The sequence below is a fragment of the Eurosta solidaginis genome, chromosome 2, assembly GCF_040869045.1.
Source record: "Eurosta solidaginis isolate ZX-2024a chromosome 2, ASM4086904v1, whole genome shotgun sequence".
Classification (NCBI taxonomy): domain Eukaryota; kingdom Metazoa; phylum Arthropoda; class Insecta; order Diptera; family Tephritidae; genus Eurosta; species Eurosta solidaginis.
The window spans coordinates 178,662,370-178,683,349 of NC_090320.1; the positions used below are offsets into that span (position 1 = coordinate 178,662,370).

The 20,980-nt window shown below is 37.9% G+C and overlaps 2 protein-coding genes across 8 annotated transcripts in view; both read left to right on the forward strand.

Moving 5' to 3' along the window:
• Window positions 1-20,980, forward strand: part of bru1 (bruno 1) — a 956,171-nt gene that overhangs the window by 761,824 nt on the left and 173,367 nt on the right. The gene's annotated exons all lie outside the window — the stretch shown is intronic.
• LOC137240353 (uncharacterized) overlaps window positions 1-20,980 on the forward strand; it is a 55,248-nt gene that overhangs the window by 25,854 nt on the left and 8,414 nt on the right. Inside the window, exon 2 of the mRNA XM_067766467.1 lies at window positions 19,951-20,573. Within this exon, the coding sequence (XP_067622568.1) occupies window positions 20,057-20,573 (517 nt within the window). The 5' untranslated portion in view covers window positions 19,951-20,056. The remainder of the gene's footprint in view (window positions 1-19,950; window positions 20,574-20,980) is intronic.

Genomic DNA, 20,980 nt, shown 5'->3' on the forward strand with positions numbered 1-20,980 from the left:
CCCGGATTTTCCCTCGGCGGCCCTGCCTAGGGTAACCCTGGAATGTGTTTGTATGACATGGGTATCAAATGGAAGGTATTAAAGAGTATTTTAAAAGGGAGTGGGCCATAGTTCTATAGGTGGACGCCTTTTCGAGATATCGGCATAAAGGGCGACCGCGAGTGACTCTAGAATGTGTTTGTACGATATGGGTATCAAATGAAAGGTGGTAATGAGTATTTTAAAAGGGAGTGGGCCTTAGCTCTGTAGGTGGACGCCTTTTCGAGATATCGCCATAAAGGTGGACCAGGGGTGACTCTAGAATGTGTTTGTACGATATGGGTATCAAACGAAAGGTGTTAATGAGTATTTTAAAAGGGAGTGGGCCTTAGTTCTATAGGTGGAGGCCTTCTAGAGATATCCTCATAAAGGTGGACCAGGGATGACTCTATAATGTGTTTGTACGATATGGGGTTAAAGGTATTAATGAGGGTGTTAAAAGGGAGTGGCCCTCGAGATATCGACCAAAATGTGGACCAGGGTGACCCATCTGCCCAACGCTATTTGAAATGAGCGAAATCAGATGATAACCACGCCCACTTTTTATATATATAACATTTTGAAATTTGTTATGTACATATGTCGTACTGATATTAAAACTCTTGATAAAAATTTGAAAAAGAGTTTAAAATGGGCGTGGCACCGCCCACTTGTGATAAAATCAAGTTTACAAATATTATTAGTCATAAATCAAGGCTTAATGTCAAAAGTATTTTACTTTCAAAATGGAATTATAACAAAAAGTTAGAAAATATAAAAATATTTGCAAATGAGCATGCCACTGCCCCTTTTTTTGACTTAACAATTTTCTGTTTCGGGAGTTACAACTCGAAGAAAAATTAACATATCGTATTAAAATTTGGAATGCATACTTTCTTAATAGAAGGAAATATTTCTAGTAATAATGGACGTGATCGGTTAAGGACCACGTCCACTTTTATATAAAAGATATTTAAAAGGGTCGTAGACTAGAATAATAAGGTATACCTTAGCGGAAAATGGTTACACCTGAACCTAGACTCCCTTAATTTTTTTTGAATTGTTTCACTAGACTTCTGACTTTTTATATTTTAAGATTAAATCGGGAATAAAATGATTTTATGCAAATTAGGCAGTTTTCGCGAGATTTTTCGACCCAAATAGGACTATCGTAATCAAGTATATTAATTAGTAGAACGCTAGTTTATGTACCGATTCGTATATCAAATGGCGTTCAGGTGATGTCTTGGTCGATTAACATGTCGACTGATATGACCCTTATACGTAGACTGAGAAGTATACCAAAAGGTATGGTGGTCTTGCATAGACTAACTAGTAAGTCAGCTGATATGATGCTGATGCAGAGACTGGCAATTGATATTTCGGAGGATATCGCCGTGTTAAAAGAACCAATTGATAATATGGGAAAAAGATAAAACTCGTACTAGTTGAAATTTTCGGCAAGCTATTATTCATCTAGTATACAACTAGTATGTTTGACTCATTCTGAATATGAAATGAATGATAAATTATCTACTTAATTTTATACTAGTATCGCATGTGGTTGAAATTCGACCAACGTGTATTTTTTTCAACTCAGTCTATGCATCAAGTGTTGGAAATATAGCAAACTGGTCTAACTTACTTAACTTTTTCTTTAAAATTTTGAATTTGATCTAAGACCATGTATTTTTGATTTTATTTTCTTAAATTTTCTACAAACTTTTCAAATGTAATTATAACGTTTTGGTATGGAGCTCCTTAAACAAAAATATAAAAATTATGTAAAATCAAATGAAATCGACATAGAATTATGGTGAAATTACTTGAAATTGAGTTGACAAATAGGTTTTTCCACACCACCCGGAAGGTCCCCGTTGGCGCGCTATAGAAGTTAGTTTTGGGACCTCGGTTCCCCAGTAGGCCTATATCACCCATATACATATGTATATCGACCATTTACGTCAATAGTGTCATAATTCAAAAAACACGAACTTTTAGTTAAAAACGAAGAAATTTGCTAAAGGAATTTAGCCTATTTAACGCCACCCGTTTAATTTTGTATAAATACATATCTAATATGTAAGTGTGACACAAAACAAAAATTTCGAGTAGAATAGAGGATACCTTCATAAAAAATAAAATAAAAATATAAAAAAATTATGTAATGAGAAAGAAGGCAGAGTTTACTAAAAAAATGTTTAATTAAAGAAAAAAAAATGAAGTACTTAAATTGCGAAAAAATTAAGTGAAATGAACAAACAGTTCCATATAAAAACGCAAGAAGTGCACTTAGGCTTTTTTCCGGCTTTTAATGTGATCATTGTGGAAATATGAAGATTCTAATATTCGGATATTTAATGTTGGGATTCCCATTGAGATCTATGTACGTAATTAATTTGTATTAAATTTCTAAACACTCCATTTCATGAATATATATGATCACATCTACCATCTGTGAACAATATAATACTAAGATATAACAAAGCAGAATACATTAGAAAGAAAGGAAAAACAAACAAAAACATTGAAATTATTCACGCAAACATATTTACTAAAATAAAATTAATTTCATAAATTTAAGTGACATAAACAAATTAGGGTTATGGGATCTGAGCATCCGATTAAGGGATATATAATCCAACAAAGTTAGCCTAATAATAAATATAGTGGTGATATACTGCCTATGCAATACGGCCGCTATGATGCCGGTTGCCGCTTGACCTAAAATCAAGAAAGTTTTTGGAACGTGTTTTTTTTTGTTTCGTTTAATATACAACGTGAAACTTTCCCATTCAGTCAAGTTGTATTTAAATAAGAATAAACCAATTTGAAATAAGTGAATAAATAATAAAATAAAATAAGAAATAAAATAAATTAGCATAAAGGGCAATATAAGAAATGTAACGTTATATTTTTGTACCTTTTTTTTTTTGTTCAATATAACACGTACTTTATCTAAAATGAGTATTAAATCTGCAAATGCAAAAACATTTTCGGGCAAATTTGCCATTAATTGTTATAAATAAATAAGTTAGTTTCAACAAAAGTTAACTCATTATTTGCGATTTCATTTTTTTTTGATAACACCTAAAATAAAAAACAAAGAATCTGTTAAATAAAGACTTATGTATTTACGTGTAAGCGAAATTTGCTACAAAAAAATGGGGCGGCCAAAAATTAGTTCTATTTAAGATTTTTTGGTACGCTACAAATTATTTTGGAACAATTTTTTAGGATTTTGGTAGATGCTTTTGTAGGTAAGTGGCAAAAATGGGAAACCATGTTTTAATCTTTCACCGTGTAGCGCGTACGCTTATGTAGGTTTTTGTCTTAGAGCACTTACATAATTTGTCCAAAGATGGCGCGCTTTTGTGCAAGAAAGTAAATATCCATATTTGGAGAGATTGTTGGATTTCCAAAAACTTTTTCTATTAATTATAAACAAATAGAGTAATATTTGTTAACAAAAATAGGCCTATGCACTGCGGCTGATCTATGTAAATCGATTCATATCACTTTTATATGATTTTGCGTATGCTAACTATGCAAAACCGCCTGTCAATTGTTTGTATGGAAATTTTGTTAGCGTATTAATATATAGATTCCTAATATATTCTCATTTTCAACTTGCATACACCAATTTGAATTAACGCATTCTTATTATACCTTTCATGAACATGAAATGGTATATTAACTTTGGTCCGATGTTTGTAACGTTGAGAAATATAGAAGATAGACTCACGATTAAGTATACCGAATTGATCAGGGCGACGAAATGAGGTGATATAGCCATGTCCGTCTGTCCGTCCGTCTGTCTGTTTGAACGCAAACTAGTCCCTCAAATTTTCAGATCTCTCAGTGAAATTTGGCACAAGGATGTATTTTTGTATTATATTAGAGATTTGTCGGATCCGGTAGGATCGGACCACTATAACATATATCTCCCATACAACCGGTCGTTCAGATAAGACGATTTTGGTCAGTCCTGCCGCAATTTAGAAAGTATAAACGTGAAACTCGGTGATATATATTTTAATATATCATAGAAGATATCCTGAAAAAATCACTTTGATCGGAGCTATATATAGTTATATCCCATACAACCGATCGTTCAGATAGAAAGATTTTTGGCCATTTCTCCCTAAATTTAAAAAGTATAAACGTGGAACTCGGTGTTATATATTTTAATATATCATAGAAGATTTTCTGAAAAAATCACTTTGATCGGAGTTATATATAGTATATATCCCATACAACCGATTGTTCAGTTAAGGGGGTTTTTTGCCATTTTTTTATATTTATATTAAAATAGTTTAGGTATGTACATCTGTTCACTATATAGTTCTTATCTTATACAGCGCATTATTTGGAGATTACGAATGGGATAAGATTATTGTTCAGCCCCATTCATGAAAGGTATGAAGTCTTCGGCACAGCCGAAGACGGTCCCGTCCTTACTTGTTTAAATTTACGTTTTCTCATTATAATTTAACATATTCTGATTTTTAACTTGCAATATGGAATCTTGCGACCAATTTATAAGTTGCTTCTTATTGAGCTAGAAACAATGGAACAAAAGGAAAGAATTTAGGCTAGGTGGCGCACGGGCTACGGTCATTAAAAAAATTCTACGAGATTGGGAATCTTGAGATCGGTTTTTATGTATTTCTCAGTGAGCTATAAGCTTGAAACTTTGAACAAGGCTTGAACTTGTATTAAAATGAGAGACTAAAAAATATTACAATAGGATAGGCAGCGATTGAAATATTAAGAGATATTTTAAAAAATTTAAACAGCATGTGCATTTTTGCGATAATTTTTGAGTAACTTACATATCATTAATCCTTACACCAAAATCATGGTGCCGTAAGCTACAACCAAAAATATTGCACCTAGTTGAGAACCCTATGAAAACAAATTAAGTGAGGGAAATGCAACACAGCATTTACGCCTCGAGGAAAGAAGTCCGGAAGATAACAATTGTAACATACAATAAGCGGGCGCTTCTTACACATAAACATCCAACATAGTACAGTAGCGTCGAGACCACTCCTAACCATTGAGCAGGGTTAGTTTGACGTGACGCTAATACAGGAGCCATGTTTGCTATCGGGAGGAAAGCTTTCTGGCTCCGTGCACGCGGATTTGGCGTTTACTACACGCAATTGGATAGATTGCTATATGGCCCATACTGTGGAGGCACCACCGGGGTAGTTTGTAAGGAAGCACGCAAAAGTTGGTTAGTCATAGGCGCGGATGCGATAGTGGGTAGGGATGAGGCGATTCAAATCATAGAGTAGAGTCTCTATTTTGTTATATATTACAAAGCAATTTGCTGATCACCAGCATTGGAAGTGTTCGTCCAATATCAAGCAATATTCTTGATAGGGAAGAGAATGGAGGAGCATTTATAAACAATATGCTTGAGGATTCCAATAACTTCCTATTAAAGACGGTTATGACTGTGTTTAACAGAGCTTATACCCTAATAAGATTCAGAGGAAAAACAAAGCTGAAGCATGGCTGAAGCAAAGAGATGAGTCTGCTTAAAAGAAAGGTATAAGAAATGTTTAAGCTGGCAAAACGAAGCGAGTATAGTGATCGAGTGAGGATTTACAATCGCAAAATTCACAGGGCAAAGAGGGTCTCATGGAAAATTTTCTATGCGGACATCGTGTGCTCCAGCGGAAGAGCGCGGTCGAGAAAAGTACCAGCAAGGAAAATTATTGTCCAGGGACTTATAAAGTATGGGACTAGGCCTAAGGTAGGAGTGGCGACCCTGCGGGAGAAACTTTGTACAAAATATCTTCTGTTGTTATTGTAGCAGTGCCTCGCCCCATCCAGTAGGCGCGACCGATCACAAATTGTCATAAATATCCTCTAACGGGAGTCCAAGGAAACTTGCTGTTTCAACAGAGGGGAACCATAATAAGAGGGGTGTTAGAGGCGTTGGTTCCACAATACAGTTAAAGAGATGGTTGGTGTCATGTGGGGACACATTACAAGCAGGACATAGGTTTTGTATGTCGGGGCTGATTCTGGATAGGTAAGAGTTAGACCTGTTACAGTATCCAGATCGAAGTTGAGCTAGAGTGATTCGCGGTTCCCAAGGAGAGTGCGTTCTTCCTCTGCTAGCTTTGGATATTGTTTTTTGAGTACAGGATTTACCGGGAAATTCCTGGCATAGGGGTCCGACGCCTGTTTGTGGAGTTCACTGAAGACTTGCTTGTGTTTTTTAGCTTCATACGGCTGTGTCTTCAGGTGCCGTATTTCCTCATAATGCTTACGGAGATGACTCCTTAAGCCCCAGGGCGTTGTAGGGTCATCAATAATATGTCTGTTGCGATGCCGAGGTTTCTGGGTATTCAACAGAAAATATTTGGTTAGCATTTCATTTCTCTCCCCAATGGGGAGTGTTCTCGCCTCATAATGTAGATGGTGTCTGGGGACATAAGAAGACAACCCGTGGCGGATCGGAGGGCGGTATTTTGGCAGGCCTGTAGCTTCTTTCAGGGAGTAGTCTTTAGGCTTGGCGACCATATCGGGGACCCGTAGCATGCAATCGGCTGGCCAATTGCTTTTTAAGGGGTAATAAGCATTTCTTTATCTTTAAACCAAGTACTGCCAGCAAGAGATTTGAGGATTTTATTGCGGCTCTGGATTTTCGGTACAATTGCGGCTGCATGCTGACCAAAATGTAGATCCTGATCGAACGTCGCACCCAAGATTTTTGGGTGTAAGACAGTCGGTAGCATAGTGCCATTGACGTGGACGTTCAAAATGGTCGATATTTGGAACGTCCAAGTTTTAAATAAGGTCGCCGGTGATTTAGTCGGTGATAATGTCAGGTTTCGCGAGGCGAAAAAACTGGAAATATCAGGGAGGCAGCCGTTTATTTTGTTGCAAAGCTCATCGATATGTGGGCCTGGGACTGTGGCCATTATTGTGCAGTCATCGGCGTAGGAAACGATAGTGACTCCTTCTGGTGGCGAAGGTAGCTTTGATATGTAGAAGTTAAACAAAAGTGGGTATAGGACACCACCCTGTGGTACCCCTTGTTTAATTCCTCTTATTTTGGATGTTGCGTTCCTGAATTGCGCCGATGCCTGCCGACCAGACAGATAATTTGCGGTCCACCTTTTAAGACTTGGGGGAAGTGTAGACCCTTCCAGGACTTGCAGTAACGTGCCATGGTTGACCGTATCAAAAGATTTTGACAGGTATGTAGGTCCTACATATCGTGTGAGCGGAACGACTAAGATTAAGTAAAGCAAGCAATCAGTTTTAGCTTGTACTTCATGCACTTAGCACAGGGCTCTTCAAAACTGAAGCTGTGGCTGTATTAATTAGAGAGTTATGATCGTAGTGGTAGTCGTTTAGTCGTTCTACCAAAGAATTAAAATAAAATATAATGCAAACAATTAAGAGCCGTAAACCACGCGTTTGAGCTTTTGTTTACAAAAAAATTTTATTTTGAATTGCGCAAATGTACAATAACCGACTCCACTTGTTCAGCGACGACTAACACATTCAGTAAACGAAATATGGATGCATAGAGATTTATACTACATATATACTAGATTTCTCCGCCCATCACACTGATAATCCTGGGTAAAAAGTCCCGGGCAGCATCAAAAATTTAGAAACAAGTTTTCTCAATTATAAACCCTTTTATATTTCTTTTTCTGTCCTGGAAGGTTTCTCAGTAAAAATTCATATGCCTTAGCAAATGTCGTTCGGAGTCGGCGTTAAACATATGAACCAGTCCCTCCAATTTGTAGGTAAAATTTAAAGGAGCACGACGCGAATTGGAGGAAAGCTCGACCTATATTCTCTTCGGCGGTATATCGCGTCTCATATTTTATATAGAAAAATTTATGCAGTGGGTATTTGAGGTAATGTTTATACTTGAAAATTTACTCCTTACTTAATTAATTGGTGCTTAGCCGTTTAAACGGTTATGACCGTAGCTTCTTCTCTCTGCCAATTGGCGCAAATTGATCATACCAGCAGAGTGGTGGCCGTCCTCTTCCTCTGCTCCAATAGGTGGGTTCCGATAAAAATATTTTCATTGCCGGAACGTCATCTTTATGTCACATGACATGGCCTAGCCAGTGTAGCTGTTGCGTTTTGATTAGCTGTACTTTTTTGATGTCTACGTAAACTCGTACAGCTCATCATTAAATCTCCTTCGGTACTTGCCATCACCAACGCGTATAGGTCCGCAAATCTTTAAAAGAACCTTTCTATCGAACACTCCCAGAACCGCTTCATCTGAAATTGGCATGGTCCATGCTTCTGCAGCATATAGCAGGACGGGCACGATAACTGACTTTTAGAGCATGATCTTCGTTTGCCGAGAGAAGACTTTACTTCTCAATTGCCTACTTAGCCCAAAGTAGCATTTATTGGCAATAGTTATTATTCGCTTAATTTCAGAGCTGATGTCGTTGCTTGTGTTAATGCTGGTTCCCAAATAAACTAAGTCTTTTACTATTTCGAAATTATGGCTGCCAACAGTAGCGTGGTTTCGAAGGCGCAAATACGCTGACTCTTTGCTGACAGCAGGTACCTCAGTTTGTCCTCATTCACCATCAAACCGATCTTTTCTGCTTCCTGTCCTCCTCTCGCCGTGGATCCGCCACTGGGTTAATGGGAATGTGAGGAATTTCGACGCAAAATATCACGGGTGGAAAATTGTCAAATTGAAAATTTAGTTAACTAGCTCAGCCTGAGCCTATAATTCCAATTTAAATTTAAAACTGGAAATTCCTTCTTCCTTCTAAATCATTTTACCGGCATTGTCAAAGGTTTTTGAAAGATTAACATTAAATCAAATGAGAGGGTATCTATCAGAGAGTGGTCTCCTATCTTGAGTATCAGGCCGGTTATCGAAAGGGGCATAGCTGTTTAACAGCCGTGTTGAAAGTGATGGAAGATATCAGACCATTCTTTGACCAAGGAGATCTTACTATTCTTACCCTATAAGACTTTTCTAAGGCTTCTGATACTATTTGTCACAAAATTCTTTTGCAGAAACCACGATGCAGTTGGATTGGTTGCAAGCTATCTTGCGGATAGACGCCAAAAGGTTGTACTAAAAAATAACTGCTCTGATTTGGTGTCAATTAGAGCTGGGATACCCTAAGGATTTATTCTTGGTCCCATTTTATTTAATCTATACACTAACGACATTGTTAAGTGCGGTAAAATGTTTCTATTCATCTTTGCGCTGATGATGCACAACAGCTTCAATTTGGTACCCGTAATGTAAAAACACATCCTAGTGTTACCCTGATCCACGTTTTGGCCGATATCTCGAGACCCTAGATACAAATAGGTATGGAAATTGCCCTGTACTAAAGCACTCATCAATAGCTTTCATTTTTTGTCCATATTGTATAAATACCTCCAGACACTAGTCTCAAATAGGTATAAAAATTACACTGTACTAGGTTAGGTTAGGTTGAAGTGGCTGCCTCCGCTGTCAAAGCGGAGACTCACGTAGGCCGTTTTGGCCCGTTGTGCTACCACGCGGGGGCCCCTATTTCCCTACTTCCAAAGAATGTGTAGACCCCAGTGAGGCTAAACCAGCGCGTTTGCCTGATGAAACGCAAGATGTCGTTTGTGTGTGCAGATTCAAGCTCCGCAAGACCCCCAAAAAAGTGTCTGTGGGGGCATCAGTACCTGGTTTCTGGCAGTGCGGGACAGTGGCACAGATAGTGCTCTACGCTCTCTATCTCCTCCTCGTCCCTATAGCTGCGGCAGAAGTCATTTGTTTGTAGGCCCATATAGGCACCATGAGTGCCCAGAGACAGTGACCTGTGAGAAGGCCCACTAGTGGGCTTATAGAGATACGGTTTAACAGTATCACCGATTACGATCTCTTTTCATCCAGCTTAGGCCAGATTTGCTTGGATATTCTATATATAGGTTCCATGGCCCATCTGGCGTTTGCTTGATGCGTGAATAGAGATCGCAAGCACTGACTGCAGGTGTTTAGAGGAGGGCTGGCCCAACCAGCGGAGGTTATTGTTTGCAGATTGGTGCCTTCCCTAGCTAGCTCGTCCGCAGCGCAGTTTCCTGAAACGTCACAGTGGCCAGGAACCCATATAATGCTCAGGCTGCATTTATCAGCTAGCTTGTTGAGGGTTTCTCTGCACTTCAACGCCACTAGTGACGAGGTGTTGCTGCATTGCATGGATCTTATGGCAGCCTGCCTGTCCAAGAAAATTGAAATAGAATTGGTCACCTGCAGGTTATCAAGATAGAGGGATGCTTCCCAGATGGCTATAAGTTCAGCCTGAACAAAATAATTAAAAAAAATTTTTAAGTTAAACGATTTTATTGAAAACAATACTTACATGAAATGAAGATCCTAGGTACTAGTCATCAAACTCCTTATCAATCAGACAATTAAATAAAAGCGTTGGGCGCGTGAAATTACTAAAAATGTGAGGCGTAGCATAACCTGATTAAGGTCCAGTTGGTTTTACTTATGACTATCAATAGAAATATGACGCGTCCAACGCTTTTATTTAATTGTCGATCAACGCCCTAGATTGATAAGGAGTGTGATGACTAGTACCTAGGACCTACCTAATTATTTTCTAACTTTTCGTATTATTATTATTTCATGTAAGTATTGTTTTCAATAAAACCGTTTAACTTAAAATTTTTTTTTTTAATTATTTTATTTTCACGTTTTTAGTCTTTATTTAATTGCCTATTATTTCTCATTCTATTTAGTTCATTTAGTGACTCATTATTACAAGGACTCTTTCCTGACAATTTGTTACAACCTAAGTCCTCAAAGTTCCAAAGACTTTACTCAACTCTGCGCCACGTATGCTTGTCCCTCCTCCAACTCCAAAATATTTTGATGTCACTTCTACTGGACTGTATGCAATATTTGTTCCAAATCTGAGCCAAATCGGGCATCATAGGTCGCTTTCTATTGATGTATGTATTATGTGTTCCAAATATGGACCAAATCAAATCGGACCACAAATACGATTTAATATATATCTCGATCCTTGCGCCACCTAGCGGGGATTTTTTTTGATAGGTCGCTTTCTATTCTTGTATGTATTATGTGTTCCAAGCATGAGCCAAGCCGGACCACAAATACGATTTTTGTGAATATCTGGATCCTTGCTCCCCCTAGCGGCGATTTTTTTTCATAAGTCGCTTTTCATTCTTGCATGTATTATGTGTTCCAAATATGAGCCAAATCGGACCACAAATACGATTTTTGTGAATATCTCGATCCATGCGCCATTTTTTTTCACAGGTCGATTTCTATTCTTACATGTATTATGTATTCCAAATATGAGCAAAATCGGACCACAAATGCGAATTTTGCGAATATTTCGATCCATGCGCAACCTAGCGGCGATTTTTTTTCACAGGTCGATTTCTATTCTTGCATATATTATGTGATCCAAATACGAGCCAAATCGGACCACAAATGCGAATTTTGCGAATATCTCGATCCTTGCGCCACCTAGCGGAGATTTTTTCTTATTATTGCATTGTCATCGGGTTCTGAACTATATTCCAAGTTTCAAGCTTGTAGCTTATCAATTACAAGATTCGTTTACAACGGCCGTGCGGCCGTGCATGCGGCCTGTCTGTCAACTCAAGCTAAATAAAACCGTTTAAAAACACTGCAGTGGTCGGGTAAGCGTAAGCTTTCGCTTAGATTGAGCTTCTCTGAGTATATTCCACTGCCGACTCTGTTGTTCAGTTTAGAGCCATCTGTACCCTGTACTAAAGCACTCATCAACAGCTCTCATTTGTTACCCATATTGCATAAACACATTCTAGGGGCACCCGGGTCCACGTTTTCGCCTATATCTCGAGACCCTAGTCACCCAGGGATACCCCGTATCAAAATAATCATAAACAGCTTCCATTTGATACCCATGTTGTACGAACACATCCCAGGATTACCCAGGTCCACGTTTTGATCTCAATACCCTAGCCAGAACGGGATAAAAAGTATCCTATATCCGTCTCCTGGTTCTAAGCTACCTCTCCACCAATTTACTGCCAAATCGGTTCATCGGTTCTTGAGTTATAAATAGTGTAACTAACACCACTTTCTTTTAAATTGTGACGAATATCAGTGACACTAAGTGATACTCACATCACTAGTCTGATGCTAAATAAATGAAGCCACGACAACAATAAAGCAGGCAGTCACTTGTATCTACATAAACGAATCAATCATTATGTCTACACATATGTACGTACACGCAGCGGAGAGAGGCACACAAACACATGCATATATCTTATATGAGATGCTCCCAAAAGTAGGCAATTATTTGTGCAAGTATCACTCACATATACACGCGCGTATGAGTAGCTATATACGTGCATTTGTAGTTATAATTTTATAGCTAGTAACTAAGTAAAGTCTAGAAACGCCTGGAAGTATGGAACGAGGAAATGGAAGGGTATAAAAGAGCGCAATCTGAGTAATCATGAACTAGTTTGATTTAAGCACGCTATCTGTCGAGAAGTAGTAGTATTGTGAAGTACTTGAATAAAGGCCATTTTGCATTATTGAATAGTGGAGTTATTTATTCAACAGTTTAGTGATTCGAACGTTAGTAGAAGGTTGCAAATAAGAGGAATTGCACTAAATTCGTTACAATTGGTGTCAGAAGAGGAATTTTTGAATAAATTCCGAAAATTGCGAATACAACTTGGACATGGCAAAATTGAGTGAATAGAAGATCCAGCAACTGAAGAAGGAATTGGAGAGCCGTGGATTGAATACAACCGGCAATAAACTTGAACTTCAGGCACGAATAAGAGAGGCAATGGAATTAGAGGGAATTAACGTGGAAGAGTATGTCTTTCATCTTGATGGCGAGGAGACAACACAAGTAGAAGAGAAAAACTAAACATCACAGACAGTTACGAGCACAGACTCGAACATGATTTTGGCTGCAATATCTGCACAAACATTGACAGTAACATCCAAGATGGAAACTCAACTGGAAGAATAGAAGACATATATGGCATCCCAACTGGAAACGCAAGAGACACACATAACATCTAAGATTGAAGCACAGGAGGCGCGTATTTCCGAAATGTCAGCACAAATTTCAGCACAGATATCATCTCAGATCTCCACACAACTAGAAGAGCAGGAAGTCCGTATATCATCCAAGCTGGAAGCGCATATGGAAGAAAAACTAACCCAGTTGCATGAAGGCTTCGGTGGTCGACAGGATAAAATAAGGTCAGAGATAGATGCTTTGAAAGATAGGATCCAGGAATTACAATTGAACCGCCCAGTCACTTCAACGTCTAATCCGAATGTAAAAATTCCATCCTTTGACGGTTCTGTTCCTTTCCAGGTGTTAAAGTTACAATTTGAAAAGACCGCATTAGTGAACAAGTGAAATGCTGATGATAAAGTTGTTGCACTGTTCATTGCATTGAAAGGGCCTGTAGCTGAGATCTTACAAACCATTCTAGAGGGCGAACGGAACTGTTGTGAAGCATTGATCGGCGCTCTAGAGAGACGATACGGAAGCGAGCATAGGAGTTTAGAGTTATACCAAATGCAGTTACTGAACCGCTTCCAGAGGCCTGGTGAAACATTGCAAGAGTTTGCGTCGGATGTTGAAAGGCTGGCACATTTAGCGAATGCGGACGCACCCGTGGAATACACTGAAAGGGTAAAGATTCATAGCTTTATAAATGGCATACGAGACATCGAAACAAACGAGCTACATACGCAAACCCAAAGCCAATATTCGCAGAAACGGTATCACTTGCTCTGATTCAGGAAACAGCGTCGCTTCTGTGTAAGCCAGTTTTCATAGCACGCCGTGTGGAAGTAGAAAGGCCAGAGTGGGTAGACGCAATTCTAGAAGCTTTAAAAGGAACGAAACAGAAGAATAATGGTGCAATCAAATGTTTCAAGTGCGGTAACCCAGGTCACATTGCTCGTCATTGCAGCACCGGTCCTGATAGTTCAAAATTGGATGGCCGTAAACGCAAAGCTGGAGGAGATATGCAAGAGCGAGTCAGATGTAAAGATCGAAAACTTGCCCCAGCTATTGAATGTCCTGTGATATCTGTGTCGCAAATTGGAAGGAAATCAAGCAGTCTTACCGTCAGAGGGAATGTGGATGGCAAAGAACGTGTACTGACTGTAGATACGGCGGCATCTCATTCCTTGATTCGATCTGATTTGGTCAACTGGAGAGTAATGCCATTACCTGGTGCAAGGTTGCGTACGGTCACTGGCGAGTATAACCAAGTCCGGGAAGAAGTGATATGTGAAGTATTAATTGGGAAGGTCATGGTTCTACACAAATTCGTTGTGGCGGAGATTGTTGATGGAGTCATATTGGGAGTGGACTTCTTAATTGACCATGACATCAAGGTCGATATGCAGCGAAGGGCTACGCATTATAAGAACCAGGATGTGCCACTTCACTTCAGTTTGGAGAAAGGATTCAGCAGTATTCGAGTACTGGTGGAGAAGACTCGACAAATACCACGAAAGTCAAAGGGAAAGGTTGTTGGATCGAATGGGCCAAACAAATCAAAAGCGAAGGTACCTGCGAGAGAAACACTGGTATTGAAAATCCCTAATGGACGCACTAAAAGGAACGAAAGAATTTCCCAGAAAGAATGCAAGGGTGGTTTCAAGCCAGGGCGCACTACTGTTGGGAAACGTCGGAACGATACTGATTATGTGAAACCTATCCGTCAAACGCAAGCTCTACAAAGTAGTTCATCGTCAAACAACAGAGTACGAGGGAACGATCCAGTATAATGAGTAGTAAGGTGAAACGCAGGTACGATGAGAACAATAATTCGGAAGGTTTCTTGGAGGGAGATTTGGTACTGTTATACAAACCTCGCTGGCGGAAAGGTGTTCTATCCAAATTTTGGTGCAGTTCGGAAGGCCCTTGCAGGGGTGTGAAGAGGATCAGTGATGTCATCTACCGCATACAAACAATTGGGGAACCACGAAATAGAAGGGTAGCTCAATTGGAGAGCCTAGCAGCGGTTAGATCGAGAGATTTGTCTGATCGGGACGATCAGACTTAGGTGGAGGGCAGTGTGACGAATATCAGTGACACTAAGTGATACTCACATCACTAGTCTAATGCTAAGTAAATGAAGCCCCAACAACAATAAACAGGCAGTCACTTGTATCTACATAAACGAAACAATCATTATGTCTGCACATATGTACGTCACGCATCGGGGAGGGACGCACAAACATATGCGTATATCTTATATGAGGTGCTGCCAAAAGTAGGCAGTTACTTGTGCAAGTATCACTCACATATACACGCGCCTATGAGAAGCTATACACGTACATCTGTAGTTATAATATTATAGCTAGTCTAGAAACGCCTAGAAGTATGGAACAAGGAAATCGAAGAGTATAAAAGAGCACAATCTGAGCAATCATGAATGAGTTTGATTTAAGCACGCTATCTGTCGAGAAGTAGTAGTTTTGTGAAGTACTTGAATAAAGGCCATTTTGCATTATTGAATAGTGGAGTTATTTATTCAACAGTTAAGTGATTCGAACGTTAGTAGAAGGTTGCAAATAAGAGGAACTGCACTAAATTCGTTACAATATATATAGACTAGCTTTACCCGGCGTACCTTGTAACGCCCGATATCGAATGAATGTTACGATATTTTTTCTGTTTTGTTTGTTGATAATTTAGTTTGTTCTGTAAATTGAATTGAATTTTGTACGCATGTTTGGTGAAATCGTTTAAAACATTTTATTACTGTATGTTATTGTAATGCATGTGGGTACACAATAATTTTGGTTTTTTCGTTCCATGCAAAGATAAAGAAATTTTCTGGCGTTCCAACTCTAGAGCACGCAACATATAGCTGGCCATGGGAAAAGCACGGACTCTATAAATTTAATCCTGCAATAGTAAGCAATTGTCCTTGTGCTTTGTTGACTGTAATTGCAAAAGCAAGGCGTACAGGAAACTTTAAGCGTTTCAAATTGAATGGAAATTCTGTAGGAATCATTGGGATCCGTATTATGAGCACACCTTCACTTTAGCTTTTACCGCTGATGATTGTTGCTTCGATTACATTCGGCATTCATTTCTTAACGCAAAGTATGGTTCCATTGCACAATTTTGGTGGTCTAAATTCCGAAGAAGGATGATTGGTGAGCCAATTTTCAAAAGTTAATATATCCGCAGGCATTCCAGGTGGTTCTAAAGAGTTTAGATATTCAATTGGATAATTAACAATTTGATCTTCATCTGTAACTGTGTCGATCTATTTATATTTCGTCACTTCACCAGGAATTTTGTTTTGAATGCGATCATTGATTTTGTTAAAATGATCATTTTTGGGAGCTAAGATTGCTCTTTCGCATAGCCAAAAAAAAAAAAAATTGTATTCAAAATGATGATTGAAGTGTGGGAAATACGTTTCCATAGGGAACACACACACAGAATTTGATTTTAATAGAAGATGTAGATAGACTGAAGCCAACAAATTTTTTTAACGGCAGCAGATTACTAAATGTCCAAAAGGAATAACAGCCGAACTTAACAATGCAGTCAAGCTTTAGGTTTTAAAATAACCTAAGTTTGTACGGCAGCCATAGTTCTGAAAAATCCCATTTGTAGGGAAGGTGCCACGCCCCTTTTTCCCAATTCCACATTCTACTGGAGGTGTTAGGACTTAACGTCATATAGCTCCTTACCAATTTTCATTATCCTACCATTACTATATCCAGAGATATGCACTATGACATATTCCATTTGTATGGGATGTGCCACGCCCCTTTTTCCCAATTGCACATTTTCTTGGTGGTGTTAGGGATTGACCTCATATAAGTCCTTACTGAATTTCAATGTTCTGGCATGTATACCTTCAGAGTTATGCCGTACCAAAGATTCCATTGGTATGGGAGGTGCCACGCCCTTTTTATATATCGAAATTATTTTTAGCCTAAAACCTTGGTGTTGAGCTAAGGAACCTATAGCCAAAATTTGGTGATGATTGAACTTTGGGAAATACGTTTCCATAGCGAACACACACACACAAAATTTGATTTCATCATTTTCTTACATTTTTTTGTTATATAAATAAAATTGATAAAAAAAAAATTTTTTTTAATTAAATAAAAAAAATATAAAAAAAAATCGGCCCATTCCGGGATTAGTGGGGATGATTGCAGAATTGATTGAAGTTTTTTATAAGAAGAAAAAAATTGCGAAATTCGAAAAATCTCGAAAAACTGAAAAATTAAAAAACAAACTTTAACAATTTTTTTGTATTTTTTCCGAAAAGTACATTTAAAAACAAATTTAAGAAAAAAAAAAGATCCCAAACGGTAAATTTTTGAAAAAGTTATAGCATTTTGAAAACAAAACCGGTGTTTTTTTTTAAATTCATAACTTTTTTTGAATTAGATGAAAAAGTTTGAAAAAATTCTGAAAAACGTCTTTCGTAAGCTAGAAAAAGAAGAACAACTTTCAGCCAATTCTAAAGTGGTCGGGTTCAAAATTGGTCGAAATGGGATGGAATACCCCATATGTACATGCATACATAAATGAATATTTTTATACTCAGCTGAGCAGAGCTCACAAAGTATATTAACTTTGTTCGCATAACGGTAATCAGTAACGGCATAAACTAATCGAGATAGATATATACTTCTATATATCAAAATGATCTGGGTGAAAAAAGAAATTCATTTAGCCATGTCCGTCCGTCCGTCCGTCCGTCTGTAAATACGATAACTTCAGTCAATTTTGAGGTATCTTGATGAAATTTGGTATGTAGGTTCCTGGGCGCTCATCTCATATCGCTATTTATAATGAAAATTTCGAAAAACCGAAAAAGTGAGATTATTCATTACCAAAGACGGAAAAAGCGATGAAACTTGGTAGGTGCGTTGAACTTATGACGCCAAATAGAAAATTAGAAAAATTTTGGACAATGGGCGTTTTTGCAATTGGGGTTTTGCAACCTGTAATTTGACAGTCGTTGAAGATATCATGATGAGATTTGGTAGGCACGTTACTCCTATTACTATATGTGTGCTAAATAAAAATTAGCGAAATCGGATGACGAACACGCCCACTTTAAAATAAAAAATTTTTTTAAAGTCAAATTTTAACAAAAAATTTAATATCTTTACAGTATAAAAGTAACTTATGTCAACATTCGACTCCTGTAATGATATGGTGCAACAAAATACAAAGATAAAAGGAAATTTCAAAATGGGCGTAACTCCGCCCTTTTTCATTTAATTCGTCTAGAATACTTTTAATGCCATAAGTCGAACAAAAATTCACCAATCCATGCGAAATTTGGTAGGGACATAGATTCTATGACGGTAACTGTTTTCTGGGAAAATGGGCAAAATCGGTGAAGCCACGCCCAGTTTTTATACACAGTCGGCCGTCTGTCCTTCCGCTCGGCCGTTAACACGATAACTTGCCCAAAAAACTAAACTTTGTTCGCGTACTTATCTGAAATCACTTTATCTTGGTATACAATATGGCCGAAATCCAACTATGACCACGCCCACTTTTCCGATATCGAAAATTACGAAAAATGAAAAAAATGCCATAATTCTATACCAGATATGAAAAAAGAGATGAAACATGGTAATTGGATTGGGTTATTGACGCAAAATATAACTTTAGAAAAAACTTTGTAAAATGGGTGTGACGCCTACCATATTAAGTAGAAGAAAATGAAAAAGTTCTGCAGGGCGAAATCAAAAGCCTTTGGAATCTTGGCAGGAATACTGTTCGTGGTATGACATATATAAATAAATTAGCGGTGCCCGCAGGAGATGTTCTGGGACACCCTGGTCCACATTTTGGTCGATATCTCGAAAACGCGTTCACATATACAACTAAGGGCTACTCCCTTTTAAAACCATCATTAATACTTTTAATTTGAGACCCATATCGTACGAACACATTCCAGAGTCACCCCTGGTCCACCCTTATTTCGATATCTCGAAAAGGCGTCCACCTATAGAACTAAGGCCCACTACGTTTTAAATAATCATTAACACCTTTCATTTGATACACATGTCATACAAACACATTCCAGGGTTACCCTAGGTTCATTTTGTTAAATGGTGATTTCCCTTATTTTGTATCCAAAGCTCTCAGCTGAGTATGTAGTGTTCGGTTACACCCGAACTTAGCCCTCCTTACTTGTTCTCTTTACAAAGGTGTGTTCGTGTCATTTGAATGTTATTTGAATTAGTTTCATACCTTGATTTAGTTTATAAAGATCACCCTAGATCATATATGTACATATATAGAATACTTCAAGGGACAAAAATTACGGACATAGTTCCTTTGAATCTCATTTTTCAATAAAGATTTATGAAAAATTAAAACTGCGTTTTCCCAAAAATCGAAATTTTGAATTACACTTGGGGTCAAATTCAGTAAGTGTAAGTTTTGAAATGTATGTATTTCTTTCATACAATGAAGCGTACAATATATGTACTGTGCTCCTCTGCTTAATTATGTGTTTATCACATAAACCACAAAATAAAATTAAGTTGTTAGGGGGAATACCTTTTGTAAGTGTCAATGTCCCTCCAGAGAATGTTGATTGTATTTTTGTATTTAAATTAATAGGACTCCAATTCTTTAGCTATGCAAAATTTTCTAATCTACATAAAGGGCACAATATTCGTCTTCGTAAGTTTTAATTAAAAGCCATTTTCATTTGAAGAAATTAGAAAATGTGTCATCTCATGAGATATTCAAAATATTGAAAATATAAAGTGTGTAAAAAATAAGCCGATCCACTGAATATTTGAGTACAATTTGTGGTGGAATAATAAAATAATATATACATATTTTTAATAAAATTAATGTGTTGATTGTTTAATTTTTCACGTTTTCCAATTTATCTCAGATTAAATTTACAAAAAATATTTCCTTACACTTTGTGTATATAATCGTTATGTGAATATCGGCATTTTCCGTTGCGTGACATTTATTAAACATTTTTGAGAATAACAATGAAAAATAATTCGACAGCAACTGGATTGACAATTTGTAGCAATATCAGTAACAATGATAGCAGCTGTAGCATCAAGCCCAAAAGCATCACAGCCGGCAGTTTTTTAATTGAGGGCCCCAAATACTATAGTACAACCACCAGCAGTAAAGCAAACAATAACAGTATCAATCGAAGTGAAAGCATTATTGGGAAACCGAATAGTAGTCTACTCAACTGCAGCGACCAATTATCATCGGTTGTTGAGAGCTTTTCTAGCAGTAAAGATGATGTTATAAATATTCGCATCGACCGCGGCTTTAATTTCGGCATTGGAGTTGCTGATCCTAGTACTGCCTACGGGCTCAATATTCCAACTTCATCATTAACGTCAACAGCGTTTGGGCAGTCGCGTGTGTTGGATACTACAAATAATAGTGCATCATCATTTTTGCGAACTTCAAGATATAAAACTTATCCGGCGATAAATTCCGCTTATTGGCTGCCATCTCTTAACCCATCACCGTATACGGTGCCAGGTATGTTGCAGTGTTGACTGGTTGGTTCTGTTGTCAGTGTAGATGAACACTAAACGGCCTCGACAGTCTTAAATAAGTACAAAATAAAGAAACGGGCCGAACTTCGCCGTCGCCGCGTCGATATTTTTGAAAATCGCGGCGGCGTTTATCGACAAAGTGTATCTTTAGTCCCTAGCTGCATGTAAAGCATAAGAAGACGTATTTACTTTCTCTAGGAGTCCCATAAGACTCTGCAAGTGAAAGTATTTATGCAACATGTTGGTACTTTTTCAACGCATCCCATTTTAACTGATGAATAGCAGACACAATTTGTTAGGAAGTGAATGTTACTTATAATGCTTTTCGAAATTTTGAATGCGAATGAGCTGAAATTATTTTTAACTGCCTAGTCGGATGTTCAATTATTA